A 16,346-nucleotide genomic window follows, 5' to 3' on the forward strand; every position below is an offset into this window, starting at 1 on the left:
ATCTCGGTTTGTTCTGTAAATAAATAAATAAGCAAATATTTGTCGATATGCAAAATTTATCACCACATTTTCTTTGTTAAGCGGCATGCTCCGGTCATTCAAATGTAATGAAGTCTAATCCAATCATAAATTGCTCTGTCGGGCCAATCAGGCACCTCCGAGGAATCATTCAATGGGACTCAAGCGGAGGACTTTATTGAGTCTCATTGTTGTGGCTGTCGGTCCTCAAAGGACCTTTACAGGGGCCTAGATATAAAGGACCCCTTCCCAAACGGAGACGTCCAGAAGCAAATCACCTCTCGTTCAGTTCAGAGCTTGGCAGAAGAGACTTTTCTAATCCTAACAGGAGTAGCCGTGTTTTCGCATCAAAATAGCCGGGACAATGATGATCCCCAGTGTTATTGCACCACCTGCAATTTATCCAGCATTTATGCATCCTGCAGCATCGTTGCATTCACCTTTCCCGGCTCACCCGAGCTTTCTGGTGGAGGACCTCCTGCGCATTAACAGACCCAGCGGTTACCTGAACCAGGACGCGCACTCTCCATGCGCCTCTCCTCCTACTTCAACACCTCTTTCTATCCCGGATCACAACAGGCTATTGGACAGAGTCAGCCCCAGCATCACTGAGAAACATGGATCTTGCTCCCCAAAAACGCCAGTGTCTAGCAAGGATCCAACCTACCTCAAGTTTGGGGTGAATGCCATCTTGGCACCGTCACCAAAGAAAGGTGAGCGCTTTAAATGAACCTAATCCTTCAAATAATAATGACAAAGTTAATACAGCAAACTAACTTCTGTTCGCTTCTCTGTTTTAGCCACATCCCCACCGTCCGTTTACGGCATGCTTCCCAAAGGATTCTCGGTGCCTTATTTTGATGGTTCATTCTGCCCTTTCGTCCGTTCCTCATACTTCCCTGGTGCGTATTCAGATTTAAATGCTTGTATAATTAACTTAAGTGGTTTGAATTCAATTAACGCTGCGGGTAGAGAGAGAAAGAGGCAAAATAATTAGAATTTAGATTAATCGACTGCCAACGTGAGGTTTTTCTCCTCTTTAAGTCCTCAAACTACACGCGCTTTTGGCGCAGGTCTTTCCCACAGTGAGGGGGCATTTCGGCCTGCTGACAGCCAACAATACCGTTAGCACCATGACCAATTTGGTCAGCTCCCTCCGGGGCAAACCGCCCACAAACCCTGCCAAAGATAGACTTTTAACCAGCGACAGAGGGGCGTTTACCAGTCATGGACTAATTTGCCCATTAGGAGCCATTGAGCGGTTTCAATATTCTCACAAGACCGCATAGAGTGTGATTGGTGTTTGCGGAAAAAGTTTCAAAAGAACAATATCGAAAGCTGTGCGTTTAGAATGGAAGAGCGGGAAATCAGAAAAATCGCCGACAAAAAGCATTGAAAACGTAGGCTAGTTGCAGTTGCCAAACATTAACTTCAGCTCACTGCGCGCGAGACACACTTCGGTTTGGACGTGCTCGACATAGCAGGCTTTTTAAAATACGAGCTTAAAATGCTCTTTGCATGCATCAAATGTCTATTGCATGTTATTTTATCGATGCCAAATGATAATTGAGCACGATTCTTTTCACTGCGCGCGCTGAATACCTTAACAAAATAACTTGAGCGCCATCAACTGCTTTTCGTGTTCATTTAATGAAAATTATTTGAGGGCAGAAAACGGGGTCCCCGGTCATCAGTATTCTGGCATGCAGTTACGTTCAGTTTGAAAGTGTAAATCTCTCTTTTGTGGCAATAATATATGGCCTTAGCCGTCTGTCCGGAGTCTTTTCTCAGCCAGTTCATTACTACACAATTACCGTTCACGGTATATTAACTCCTCTGTCCTTCACCGGGAGGCTCGTAGAAAAGGATACTCTGCCTTTTTACCATACCAATGCAGCGTGGATCCGGCCCATGTGCTAATTAGTCACCTCGTGCCATTTCACTCAAAACATTCCAAGAGAATAAATTCAAAATAATGATTATAATGAAGAAAAGGTTTCTTTCTCCCTGATCATTCAGCACTCTAGACTGTCCCTGGGAAACGCAACACCCAATTGCCCTTAGTAACGCAACGTTAACTTTTAGCCTTCTGGGAGAAACAAAATAAAACTCATTGAAAGCGTTGTGGTACCCATGAAAGCGTTTGTGGTACCCATGAATGTGTGCATGAATGCATTATTTACTTTATGCACTTGTCTCTTGTAACAGCTCCTTCAACGGTTGTGCCCATTCCTGGAACTTTTTCCTGGCCTCTTGCTGCGAGAGGGAAGCCCAGAAGAGGGATGCTCCGCCGGGCAGTGTTTTCTGATGTGCAGCGCAAAGCTCTGGAGAAAATGTTCCAAAAGCAAAAATACATCAGCAAGCCAGATAGGAAAAAACTCGCAGGAAAACTCGGACTAAAAGATTCACAGGTGAATATAAGACTGGAAAAATATTATTAAATAGACTAATTTAAACAAAAATAGGCATATGATATAGCTAATTCACAATTTTTACATTTAAACTTACATTTAAATATATTAAATAAATTCTAGGCACATTTTATACACTGTCTCTGCTGGCTTCAGTTATTAACGACAGAATATCTTCAAACAGGTCAAAATCTGGTTCCAGAACCGTCGAATGAAATGGAGAAACTCCAAGGAGAGGGAGCTGCTGTCTGCAGGAGGATGCCGAGAACAAACCCTGCCGACCAAAAGAAATCCTCACCCTGATCTCAGCGACGTGGGGAAAAAGTCTTCTGAGGATGAGGAAGATGACGCGTGCGCTGCGTCACATTTCTGTCAACTTTCAAACAGCACTGATTCCAGCCTTTCATTCAAACACTCGGACTTCTCTGAATCAGAGGATGAAATAACAGTTTCATAAGCAACCTTACCTAATCAGCTGTATATGTATTCAAGCACACGTATACGCCAAAACCATTCTGTGGTTTTATTGGCGTATAATTTCACTACTACGTTCGAATGAGTGTTTGTAGTAAATCTTTTCCACATCACTTTATGATTACTTATTTGAAAATTCTTCGCAAAATGATTTTGCTGTGTCGCACAGCTTTTTTTGGGGAGATCTGTACAGTATTTTATACAAATATTTTTGTATGGATATTTTATAACAAGAATTTTGAGTTTTAGATTCTTTATTAAAGTTGTAGAAGTATGTATAATTTATACGAATGTATCTCTTTGTGCCACATTGTATATGTTGAAATTGTTTTGTATTGTTTGCAATAAATTGTAAATTTAATCTTTGTTTGGGGTGGTTGATTAAAAATAATTATGAATAATTTGCAAAAGGAAAACAAAGAACACGAAAATAATACGCATAAAATGCATGTAAGATACCTATACAAGCGCAACAGGCACCGCTGAATACACTATTTAGGTTTCAATTATGAAATGCAACCTCTAAATATCGTAAAATCTCTGTTGATAAGCCCAGTCTTGTTGTGAAAATATATATATATATAATTTGCTTTCGGTAAGATATTGTGCTAACAGGTGAAGTTCTATTTTTAATTCTTTTTAATTTGTAATCCTCTCATACCATTTTACTATAAACAAATCACACACATATGTATATGTATATATATATATATGTGTGTGTGTGTGTATATATATATATATATATATATGTGTGTGTGTGTGTGTGTGTGTATATATATATATATATATATATATATATATATATATATATATATATATATATATATATATATATATTATATAATTACGTTTTAAATAAATACTTATCAATTAAAATGTCAGCATAAAAAATACTGAATACATTAAATCACTGATGTACTCTAACTCTACTATAGTTTAGTGCATGAAATCATTTTTTTTTTCCAAAATAGAGTATGACTGAAACGAAAATAAAAAATGTATGAACTAAGGCTTTAATCTGAATAATTCTGTAAAGGATCAATCAGTTCATTTAAACAAATCTTCTGAACGAACCAATTCACTAAAACGAATAGAACATTGCTAACTTTTATTGCTTCTGCTCGCGCTGCTTTATTAAAACTGTGACATAAAGACGGCAATTAAGTAGTTTATCTATACTGATACTTGTTACAAAATGTAGCTTGCTACTGGAAAAACTGCCATTCCATTAAAGAAACATTAGTAGAGTCTAATCTTTTGTTAGTCTGTTTCGTTAACCCTTCAACAAAATCAACGCGTCATACACCATGGCACAGCACGCACGTGGGCTCAGTTGCATAGTGGGATAAACTTGTGTTTCTATAAATTTATGTTGTAGAACAAAACATGAATGAATTCAAATGATAACCACTGACCTTATTGTTCCCCTATACAGGTTCATCTCAATAAATTAGAATGTTGTGAAAAGTTCATTTCATTAATTCAACTCAAATTGTGAAACTTGTGTATTAAATAAATTCAGTGCTCACAGACTGAAGTAGTTTAAGTCTTTGGTTCTTTTAATTGTGATGATTTTGACTCACATTTAACAAAAACCCACCAATTCAACAAAATAGAATACTTCATAAGACTAATACATTTTTTTTTTTTTTTTTAGTGAATTGTTGGCCTTCTGGAAAGTATGTTTATTTACTGTACATGCACTCAATACTTTGTAGGGGGTCCTTTTGCTTTAATTACTGCCTCGATTCAGCGTGGCATGGAGGTGATCAGTTTGTGGCACTGCTGAGGTGGTGAGAAGCCCAGGTTTCTTTGACAGTGGCCTTCAGCTCATCTTCATTGTTTGGTCTCTTGTTTCTCATTTTCCTCTTGACAATACCTCATAGATGCTCTCTGGGGTTCAGGTCTGGTGAGTTTGCTGGCCAGTCAAGCATACCAACACCATGGTCATTTAATCAACTTTTGGGGCTTTTGGCAGTGTGGGCAGGTGCCAAATCCTGCTGGAAAATGAAATCAGCATCTTCAAAAAGCTGGTCAGCAGAAGGAAGCATGAAGTGCTCCAAAATGTCATGGTAAATCGGTGCAGTGACTTTGGTTTTCCAAAAACACAATGGACCATCACCAGCAGATGACACTGCACCCCATATCATCACAGACTGTGGAAACTTAACACTGGACTTCAAGCAACCTGGGCTATGAGCTTCTCCACCCTTTCTCCAGACTCTAGGACCTTGGTTTCCAAATGAAATACAAAACTTGTTCTCATCTGAAAAGAGGACTTTGGAGTACTGGGCGACAGTCCAGTTCTTCCTCTCCTTAGCCCAGGTAAGACACCTTTGATGTTATCTGTGGTTCAGCAAATTCCTTGACACGTCTGTGTGTGGTGACTCTTGATGCCTTGACCCCAGCCTCAGTCCATTCCTTGTGGAAGTTCACTCAAACTCTTGGATCGATTTTGCTTGACAATCCTCATAGGGCTGCGGTTCTCTCGGTTGGTAGTGCATCTTTTTCTTCCAAACTTTTTCCTTCCACTCAACTTTCTTTTAATATGCTTAGATACAGCACTCTGTGAACAGCTTATTTGGCAATGAATGTTTGTGGCTTAGCCTCCTTGTGAAGGGTATTAATGATTGTCTTCTGGACAACTGTCAGATCAGCAGTCTTCCCCATGATTGTGTAGCCAAGTGAACCAAACTGAGAGACCATTTTGAAGGCTCAGGAAACATTTGCAGGTGTTTAGAGTTGATTAGCTGGTTCTGATACAGTTGTTGCAGATGGTAATAAGGAGTGAAAACAGATTAAAATACAGAAGAAAATTACTGAAAATAAATGGATGCAAACCTTTTTCTTTTTAATTATTAACCGTTTTATGTTGGGCATTCACATTGACATTACTTACACAGATCTGTTTAGTTATAACTGACATTTTCAGTGAGCAATGTCTCTTTACCAGCCTGCATTTTGCCACTCCCTTCCTCTTCTTTAGAAGCACCAGTTCAGTAGAACCAGGAAGCATTCACCAAAATCTTGCCCTGACATGTCTATCTTTATAACTGCTGCACATTCCTCCTGATGTCAACAGAATATGACAACACAACGTTACACTTCTGCTTACTGTACCTGCAAACACTGGCCTCTGTAAGATAAATGTTTTTCTTTAGAATAATTCGAACATAACCCTAAACTAATCTAAGCCAATTAATCTAAATATGTTAATATTACATATGCAACAGGGTGGCATAAAAGTTCTCTGTAATTTTATTTTGTTTTTTAATATGACTAATCTCACTTTGTTCAATGTCTGATCAATGGTTACAATTACATGTTCATGGTATACATTGCATTTAAAACATTTGTCAGTCATTTGCAAAAGCACCATATGAAAATAATCCAAAAAACTCCTGCAATTTCAGTGTGTGGACATTTACTCAATTTGTACCTTATCATATCCTGTATTACAAGTTATATAAAAAAAAAAATATGATCATACTTCATTTAAAAAAAAAAAAAAAAAAAAAAAAAAAAAAACACCCACACCCAGTTCCCCACCCACTCTGTTAAATAGGGGAAGTTACATAGGAATTTTGTATTTTTCCTGGTGTGGTTCATTAGAACAGGCTTATTGTAAGTAATAGTAAGGACTTAAGTTTGTCTGTTAGTGAAAAGTAATCAATTTCTGCTTTCTTATTTCAGCACCAAACCACTTTTTGGTAAGTAATGTACCATTGTATACTTAATATATACTGATGTTCCTATGCCCTGTGTTTTGCAAGTAACCATATACTTAAACTATAGCTACACTATTAAAATATGAACTGTTTATTTGAATAATTATTATTTTATTTAATATACTCATTGAACATATCATTTATTATTACTATTATCTTCTGAGCTGATATTCAGATTTAAATTGCTATAATTGTAAGAATTAGTTGTCTCTTCATTTTGATTAAAAACTTCTGACAAGCTGTTGTAGCACAGTGTTGAGGTCTGCTACCCAAACAAAGCTCAAGGTTTTTTTTTGGAAAGGCCAATGAGGAGACCATTACAATAGTCCACCTTGCTGGTGTTAAAGGCATGAACAAGTTTCTCCAAGTCTTGATTGGAAACAAAACATCTCATTCTTGCAATGTTTTTAAATGATAGTATTCTGATTTAGTTACTGCTTTGAGATGACTACTGAAACTAAGGTCTGTCTCCAGAATCACAACAAGATTCCTGACTTGATTTTTTAGTTGTTTGACCCCTAGAGTCAAGGTATGCATTCACCTTGAGAACTTCATCTTTGTTTCCAAATGCAATGACAGTTTTTTCCTTGTTTAAAGGTGCTGTAGGGAACTTTTGTAAAAAAAAATATATATTTTTTACATATTTATTAAACCTGTCATTATGTCCTGACAGTAGAATATGAGACAGATAATCTGTGAAAAAATCCAGCTCCTCTGGCTCCTCCCAGTTGTCCTATTGCCATTTGCAGAAACTCCATCGCTCCCGGTAAAAAATAACCAATCAGAGCTGCGGTCCGTAACTTTGTTTGTGTTCAAAATGTAGAAAAATGTATATAATAAGCGAGTACACCATAAATCCATTTTCCAAACCGTGTTTTTGGCTTGTCCTGAATCACTAGGGTGCACCTATAATAAGTGTTTATATTCAGACTATTTTAGATTGCTTCGGGGGTTCCACGAAATGAAAAAATCCAGGCTGTTATTAACTACGAGGAATGTCCTCCTCTACTGTTACGTTCCTATTCCATTGATTCCTCCACATCTCCACATCCTATTGTAAATGAATTGCTTTAAGCTATAAAAGGAAATATAGATTATGTGGAAGCTGCTAAATCAAGAGATGATTGTGACATCTCAACATTAACCGCTGATGTGGTACTACTTGCAGCTCAAACTTTCATGTTTCGAAACAAACATTACAATGCTTCTGATGAAGAGGCTCTCCAAGCTTTCCTCAAAGCCATTCAATATCTAAAAGGGGAGCATCGAACATCTACTGAATTCATAAATTGCTACAGGCGTGAGCTCACTGAGATTATCCAATGTGTAAACCGGCATTTCACAGAAGAAAGCATAGATATATTTGGCTTTAGAATAGCTAAAAAAGTGATGGATAGTATGAATCAAGGCGCAGAGCCTCCAAAACCAGACAGAATTCTTAATTCGTGGGATGTATACTTGCTCTCTGAAGTTTATTGCCTCGGGGCTTACAATGCTATGAAAGAAAAACATTTTAGAAACAAGAGTGATGATTACATAATTCCAGTGTGGGAGAGGGAGGAGCTAAAGTGTTTCCGCTGGTACATGTTTCGTGCACAAGATAAACAAAAAAAAAACTGAATATTATGCCATGCAATTAAAAAACACTGTTACAATCCAAGGTATATATTATGAAGTTGATGGGGATTTATCAGACAGCAAAGATCCTGCCCTTCTGGAAGTATTTCAAGATGGCAAAATAAATGGTAAATGTTACTATGAATTCCAGGGGACTTCTGCATATTGCTGGAGCAGAGATGGCACACCTCCTGCTCATCCATATTTCATCGTGGCTCAACTCTACTGGCCTAATATCCCACGCAATTTAAACTACAGAGAGGAACAAATCACAGATCAAGAGGCGCTAAGAATACTTTATGATGATATGTCTGCTCTAGAGGGAAAAAAAGGAAAAACTGATCCAAAAACATACACTTGGTTTTTGAACAAACCAGAGAATGCTGTTAATGACTTCCCAGAACTGAAAGATTATTCTGAGGGTCAGACTTTCTCTGATGATTACTTGCGTCCTTCAACAGAACCTCTTCAAACAGATGGCTTTACCTATGAGTGGTCAAGAGAAGAACACGAAACCACACACAAAGACTTCACCTTCATTTTCAGAGCGAGGCCAACCTGTGAACGAGTGCCTCAGGTCATTACAGAGGAACAGAGAATTAGACTTGATTACTGGCAGTATATCAAAGAGTTTGTCTTCTTTGGTGGGTCACATCGTGAAGGTACAGTGCTTGCCCCGGATCCAGACTGGATTGATCAGGCACACAGGAATGGGGTCGCCATATTTGGCACCGTTTTTTTGCCTCCGCTGGCAAATGGAGGAAATGTCAAAGACCTGGAAGAATTGGCAAAACCGGAGAACCTGCAGAAACTAGTGGACATCGCCCACCAATTAAACTTCGAAGGGTGGTTTCTAAATACCGAAAGCTACGAAGACTATAATGATCTTCGTTTAAATATTCTGAAACTTGCAATTCAGAAAATGGATCTCAGGGGAAAACAAATGATCTGGTATTTACCCAGTTCTTATCAAAGCAATAACTTTGATCCAGAATCAAATGGAGTAAGGATGACGTGTGATGACAAAATCAATAATACAGCACCTGCCTTTCTGGAAGAAGAGGGAAAAAAGTTGTATTTGAATTTTTATAATCTGGTTTGTATTGTGCTTCTTAATCAGGCTCCTCAGAGTTACCTCATGTTTGTTGATGAACCCTTTTGGGAAAGCAAATTAAAAGGCAGAGGATATTTAGTAGACCCTGTCAGATTTCCACATGCGCAGAACTGTCTCAGGCAGTTTTTTCTAGGAGAAAACGGTCTGGAAAGAAAACCAACAGGTTTGTATCCCTGGTATGGAATTGCTAAATACGCAAAACAAAGAAAATGAAGACATGCTCAAGTTGAATTGAAGCTATTCCGGAGATTTTGACTTTATCTCTCTCACACTTTATGAGAGACAGTACATTGACCTGTTTTCTAGACCCTTTGATTGATTGATTCTCATTATGTGAATTGTTTTAACTTTTTTTTTAAAAAGTTTAACATGAAAATACATTTACATGATTCCTCATCTGTATTAAAATGATCTCAAAGCTAATATAAACTCTTGCAAGATTAGCTAATTCACGTCTGTGTGGTATAAATATTGTAATGGAAGTATCTACAAAGGTAGAATGAAAGATGCTCTGGAAAAGTTGTCACACCAATCCTTGAATTTAACAATGTGTTCATTTTATTGTGCATGCTAAGGATTCAAACATTTATCCTTTCATTTAAACATGAGAATATTTTAGTCAGTGTTTAACTAAAAATGAATATTGGTTGTGTGTTGCTTTTATTGTATTACTCATTTATTTTTAGTTTGTGTTATGATTACAAGTTGATATTATACAGTAAAAATGATGTGAATATATTTCTTCTGTCTTTCCATTATTGTGCATGCATGAAGTCATGAAAACAAATGCACAAACAATTTATAAATAATTATTAGGTTTATTGAATTACAAATAATTTAAAACGGGTAATGTGGTCAGTAAATCTTTAGGGCTCGTCTGTGTTTCACAGACCATCCGTGGGACTGTTAAGATGAAAAAGACACTGTACACAAAATATTCCATAATCCCAAACACTGTTATAAATGGCTAGAAAAAGATCATTCATCAAAATGCAGCCGGCAAACAGTCAAATATTTACATGGATATTTTACAGCCAGAAATGACATATACATTCAGTGACATGAAATCCAATTATAACAATCACATATACAACATTTGTGCTTAAAATGACTTCAACATCGTCATCATAACCCATCAAAGAAAATGATTAGTAGGCACATATCCTAAAATTATTCACAAATTATATACACAACTTATTGGCAGTGCTGACAGCATTACAGAGCTACGATATTTGACTTCCATATGAAATCCAGGATGATGTTGCATAGGAGCGATGGCCAACAGGAATCAAACTGGAGTGAATGGAAGCAATGGTGTAATTAAAACCCTGCAGTGCCATACAAACAGCATTCGACAACATAAAGAAGGTGAAAACACTGAATAGCCCTATAAATTATGCTTTCCCATGCAGTGAAACTCACTATCCATCCAAATAACATTCCTTTATAGACAATCCAAGATAAAATTTTATGTACAAATCCTCAAGAAAGCATCCTTGCATTACAAAGAAGCAAATACAGTATATTATTAATCCAATGACTATGTGGACATTTCTTACACTTTCACATTGAATGCATTGATATGTACATGAAAAAGGCCTAAATGGTCAATGAGGTATACTCATGCACCAAATTATGAACAATTTCTCACTGTGCTTTTGTCAAGATGTGATGAAATGGTCTTAAAGCACCACATAAAGCCTCATAGAAGATCCACTTAAGATAAAAACAGATAAAATGGATCATTTTTCTCATACATGTTTGAAAGTTTTCAAGAATATGTAAAATGTCCCTTTAACTGTGTCACAACTTTGCTTAAACAAAATTTTGTTTCAAGACAGATGGAGGTTACAGTCACTCCCTTTATCCACTTCCTCTTATCTAAACCACACATATCGTATGATATGATGACTGAGGCTGTTTATTTTAGGCAAACTCAAAGGACTAGTGCAGAGCCCTGTAGTTCAATTACGAACTGTAATAAAATCAGCATTTTTCGGGAAGTATAAAACATAGTGCCGTTTGTTTATTCTTTACAAAATGGAGTAAGGCACCAGATTCCATTCAGCACCAAAAATTGTGTGCGATCGAGTGTAAAAAATAGATAGATAGGCTTTTCTGCTACAGTAAAACACTGAAATATGTGGTCAGCAGTAAAGAAACGGGTGGTTTAACAAAAAATGGGCAAAACAAAAGCACATCCCAGATGGCAAACGAGGTATTATTTTCCTATCCTCACAATAAATAAGTCCAAAATCATAAGTGTAGCAACATGCTACTTCTTCTGTATCCTTATCATGTAAAACATGAAACGATGGTCAGCATTCGATCAAGCTGGTTTTGTAAAGCAAGTCCATCAAAACAGGGAAAGTCTATGAGGAAATAGATGCTGACGCCAAGATGGCAGTGTCAGATTCAAGATGTAATTCCTCCGTTTCACCAGTAGAGGGTAAGACAAACCAGCATTGCATTGTTTGCAAAAGTTTCGTCGACAGTTCAGGTGCGATCACATTTAGAGAAGTTCTGCGAATTTTTTTAGGTGAAATGATCCAGTCAGTTCAGTAGAAATCCACGAAATTGTGAATTTCGTGTTAATGCGAAAAAAATGTTTTTGCAGTAGCTTCAGGTTGAATTGTGTGAGCTGCGTTTCATACATTGCTACATTATTGATGATGAATAATTAACCTTTTTTCTGTTCATAAAATTTGGCTAATGTGACCACACTTTTATTTTTGAGGTGCAAATTGGGACAAAGCACTTTCTTCTGATTTTGTTGATGATTTTACGTTGACGATTTACATGAGGCAGCTATAAGTACCGCTGAGTTTTGGCGTATATATATATGTATTTTTATTTTTAAATATATCTTTTTATATATAAAGCATCATTCTTTATTTGGGTTACCTGCACCCGTAGATGTGATGTAATGACTTGATTTTGCTGCCTCGGCTGGCATTAGAGTTGAGGAATTAAATGGCAGAAGGGATCAGGTCGGATCACAGTGTGGACTCCAACGAAGAGTCCAGGATATCATCATGATGACTGTTACTATTGGAGTCACTGTCGTAACTCTGTGGGCCGGAGCAGCTGGCCGCCTCTTTCAGACGCAGGAGCATGTTCATCTGTTCACACAATACATAACAGTCAGGCAGATGTCTTAATATATATTCCTGAAGAAATCGGAGCTATTATACACATTTTTCAAAATTGAGGTATTTAGAAAATACTAAATCTAGAACATTATTGGCAGTGTGATACAGTGTGATTAGTGTTGCTACCTTTAATTAAACTAAAACTAATTTTCGTTCATTAAAATGCTGAAATAAAATACAATATAAATATTATATGTTCAAGCTGAAATAATTAAACTAATAAAATTTAACTGACACAAAAACAAATGAAAGCTAAATGGAAATATAATATAAAAAAAATATATATAATATTATTAAGCCTAAGGAAAAATGCACATAAAATTACTAAAACTTAAACTAAATTTTAAATGAAAACTGGAGATATAAAATTAAAACTAAACTTGAAATAGGAACAAATACTACAATAGTATGTATGTACAATACTAAAATAAACCAATGTGCCATACTCAGTTTGCAGGCATACAGTATCACCCATAATTAATTTATTCTAATTTCATCTCAGTATTAATAAATAAATAAATTATTAAGTTATATTTGACAGGTCATATGATCTCAACCTTCACTAATGATCAGCCTGGAGTCCTCATTTTATTTGAATTTACATCAACTATTATGTGTATTAATAATTTTCAATCATTGTTCATTTTAGGATTTTTTTAAGCAACCTTTTCAAAATCAATTTTCGCCTTTATAATGTTCCCAACTTGAAGAGTTTAGCATTTTTATTAATTAACTATTGCAGCAAATAGTATATTTTTATAAACATAAAACCACCAGAACACAGTTTATGGCCACACTACACCAATACTACATTCTGTCTGTGTTTCTCACCAGTGGGTCGGCATCACTGTCACTCTGAGTACTCTGTTTGTTAAGGCCCTCTCTGGAGGCGGAGTATCCATCGAAGCCCACGTCCTCTGGGCGGAGCTGCAGCAGAGCTGGCCAATCAGGGTGCTGATGAGAAGCTGCCCATGGAAAAGTCTCCAGAACCCACAGCGCAGGATCCTCCCATGCAGCTCTGCGACCATATAGCTAAAAAAATAAAATAAAAAATAAACACTGAATCAATAGATTGCTCCAGGTACTGAGAGATACATAGAAGGATGAAAGAACAATGCATTTGATAATGGACTTATAATGCTGCGCAAGGTCACTTTTACAATGAAATGTAATAATTAAAAAAGATATCAGTGAAAAAGGTAGATTTGACTATAAAGGAGGGCAAATGTTACCTGTAAGCCTTCTCTCACAGCCTCCAGCATGTAGGGGATGATGGAGTAGTTCCACAGGTCAGTGAACCAAACGCGGGAACCATCCACATCCATCGGACATGACAGGAACAAACGTGGACCTGGATGAGGAGACATGAGACTCTCATTTAACACTTGTAGAGCATATACGTAAGCCTTGGAAGGCTCTGTTAATATCTGGCTTCAGTACAGTGCTTTATCTCCGTACCAATGGTCACATCGGAGGAGCTGTGGGCCTCCAGGAAGCGGTTGAGGTGGTGCCAGACCTGAGGGATCCAGTCTATGATCTTCACCAGCTCAGGGTTACGTGCTCGGCTGCCGATCTCGGTCTCGATCAGCTTCCTCCTCAGAAACCGGCTCAGGAAACCTTTTACCGGCTCCATGTGGTTAGCGCACAGCACCCATCTGGGACGGAAATCACATGTTCCTCATGTTAGCATCTCTCATGTATATAAACATCTACATATTCAATTCCAGTCCTGCCAACTCAACTCAACTCAAATTAAATATAATTAGAAAGAAAGAAACATGGATAAAAAAAAAAATTTAAAGAAAGAAATCTCATCATTGCTGCCAACAACAGGGCAATGGTGCCCCCTTGAGATCACTCTGTAGAAGTTTCCCTGTTAAGGTTTCATTTTAGTTAATTAAAGAACGAAAAAAGGATAGTTTTGTACCTGAAGTTATGATGGAGCTGCAGGTTTGGAGCAGAAGATGTCGCCTGACTCATCGTGCCGATTATATACGGGCTGCAAATACAGAGAGACAAAATTAATTGTGCACTAATTATCATTGCTGTGTTCATGTGACACAAACTGCAGTGTGTACATAGCCTTTTTTTATTAAAATAAATTATATAAATATACCCAATTGTTCAATATTTTAATGCTTCTGAAAGCCTCTTATGCTCACCAAGAATTTATTAATTTGATGAAAAATACAGTAAAAACAGTGATGTTTTGAAATATTACAATTTAATACATTTTATATATTCAAATATATTTAAAAATGTAATTTATGTGATGCAAAGCTGTATTTTCAGCATCATTCCTCCAGTCTTTAGTGTCACATGATCCTTCAGAAATCATTTTAATATGCTGGTTTGCTGCTCAAGAAACGATGTTGAAAACAGCTGTGCTGCTTCATATTTTGGAAGAAACTGTCATGCTTTTTTATTTCAAGTTTCTATGATGAATATAATATTTTATAACATTATACATTTCCATTACTTTCACTTTCGATCACTTTAATGTGTTCCTACTTAAGTATAAAAAAAAAAAAAAAACATACTAACCACAAAGATTTGAACAGTCATGTATTTCTGAAAAAGTATGACAGGCAGACTGACCAGCGCTGGTATTTGCAGTTAAGCAGGCCGTTGAAGATCTCTCCCAGTGAGCTGATGTGATGAAGGTTGTCCAGAATGAGCACGAGAGGGGCTTCAGTCTCCTGCCCATCAGCGCTGCACTGGTCCACTATATTTGCTAAGTACTGACGCAACTCCTGGAAAATAAATATATATGCATCCTTACTTTCTAATGTACAAGGATTTCTAGATCATTTTAGCATTTTTCATTTACATTTTGGAGATAAAATGGGTTTTCCGTGCTCTTTTGACATATATGTTACATAAAATAGAGTTTAAAAGATGCAGAGCTGATACAAACAATTGCTCACAAACTAAGGAAAAGAGATGAGTCTCACCTTGCTGGATTTATGATCAACATTGAAGGTGACGATGTTGCTCTCATTGGGCAGTTTGCCCCCTCGCAGCACCAGATGCTCCGCCAGTCTGTGGGCCAGGTAAGATTTTCCAGTACCACTGGGGCCTGAAAGGATGATCCTGCGATGCTCCTGGAGCAAAGACACGTAACGCTGAAGCATGGGTTTGGGAATCAATGTCTCGAAGACCAGAGAATCCTCGGACTGAGTGTTCACACCTGAAATGAGAGCAACATAAACAACGTTAACAACTACAGAAATATGGAGCAATTAGAACCAATGCTGACAAATAAAACTTTAGTTGATTGTGTGAACCTTTCAGCGAGATGTTGATGGTGTCATTCTCTCCCACAAGGTATCCACAAGGCAGGAGTTCAGGTGTGTCTGCTCCGCCGGACCGGATCACGTCTCCAATACGATATCCCTCCACACTGTCTGAACCCAGGCCCAGATGACTGACCGGATCTACATGCCTGATGTACTCCTACAGAGAGACCACCAGGTAAATCAAATCCAACGGGTCTCCACTCATTTTTAAATATGCACACAATAATGCACACAATCTTCTCAGGATGGTTGCCTTCTTTCATATAGCAAACATCAATAAAGTCAAATCAGTTGCATGTGACTAAATAAATCTGCTGTCAATAAATGTCCATATTTCACCCTAAAATTATTAGCAATTGTTTTTCCCCATTCATTTTTAACATTATTTTCAAACAATTATGGACATTTCTTCCACTAAAAGTCAGTAGCCTACCGTAACAAAAAATTAATCACATATTTTAATATAAAAATACTGTGCATTCACAAAAGCAGCTTAGTTTTAATTGAGCCATATGTAATTTGCTCTTGCATTA

General features: G+C 37.2%; 2 protein-coding genes across 3 annotated transcripts in view; one reads left to right on the top strand and one right to left on the bottom strand.

Moving 5' to 3' along the window:
• The first annotated feature begins 288 nt into the window (after window positions 1–288).
• Window positions 289–3,258, top strand: LOC128016348 (homeobox protein DBX1-A). Its single transcript, XM_052600833.1, has 4 exons — window positions 289–731; window positions 819–920; window positions 2,227–2,429; window positions 2,614–3,258. Exons 1-4 carry the CDS (start codon window positions 383–385, stop codon window positions 2,884–2,886), a joined length of 927 nt encoding a protein of 308 aa, XP_052456793.1. The 5' UTR covers window positions 289–382; the 3' UTR covers window positions 2,887–3,258.
• A 6,902-nt stretch (window positions 3,259–10,160) lies between these two features.
• The window catches only part of LOC128017311 (neuron navigator 2-like), a 144,330-nt gene continuing 138,144 nt past the window's right edge, over window positions 10,161–16,346 (bottom strand). For both annotated transcript variants that reach the window (XM_052602637.1, XM_052602639.1), the window contains 8 exons: window positions 15,802–15,970; window positions 15,469–15,704; window positions 15,113–15,267; window positions 14,442–14,513; window positions 13,973–14,169; window positions 13,747–13,865; window positions 13,346–13,546; window positions 10,161–12,484 (listed from right to left, as the gene is read on the bottom strand). In XM_052602637.1, the coding sequence (XP_052458597.1) occupies window positions 12,359–12,484; window positions 13,346–13,546; window positions 13,747–13,865; window positions 13,973–14,169; window positions 14,442–14,513; window positions 15,113–15,267; window positions 15,469–15,704; window positions 15,802–15,970 (1,275 nt within the window). In that variant the 3' untranslated portion in view covers window positions 10,161–12,358. The remainder of the gene's footprint in view (window positions 12,485–13,345; window positions 13,547–13,746; window positions 13,866–13,972; window positions 14,170–14,441; window positions 14,514–15,112; window positions 15,268–15,468; window positions 15,705–15,801; window positions 15,971–16,346) is intronic.

Source organism: Carassius gibelio, chromosome A7, assembly GCF_023724105.1.
Source record: "Carassius gibelio isolate Cgi1373 ecotype wild population from Czech Republic chromosome A7, carGib1.2-hapl.c, whole genome shotgun sequence".
In the NCBI taxonomy this organism is placed as follows: domain Eukaryota; kingdom Metazoa; phylum Chordata; class Actinopteri; order Cypriniformes; family Cyprinidae; genus Carassius; species Carassius gibelio.

Coding starts and splice junctions, on each gene's coding strand:
- LOC128016348 (XM_052600833.1), top strand. CDS start 383: ATGATGATCCCCAGTGTTATTGCACCACCTGCAATTTATCCAGCATTT. Junction 921..2,226: donor CCGTTCCTCATACTTCCCTG/GTGCGTATTCAG, acceptor CTCTTGTAACAG/CTCCTTCAACGGTTGTGCCC. Junction 2,430..2,613: donor TCGGACTAAAAGATTCACAG/GTGAATATAAGA, acceptor ATCTTCAAACAG/GTCAAAATCTGGTTCCAGAA.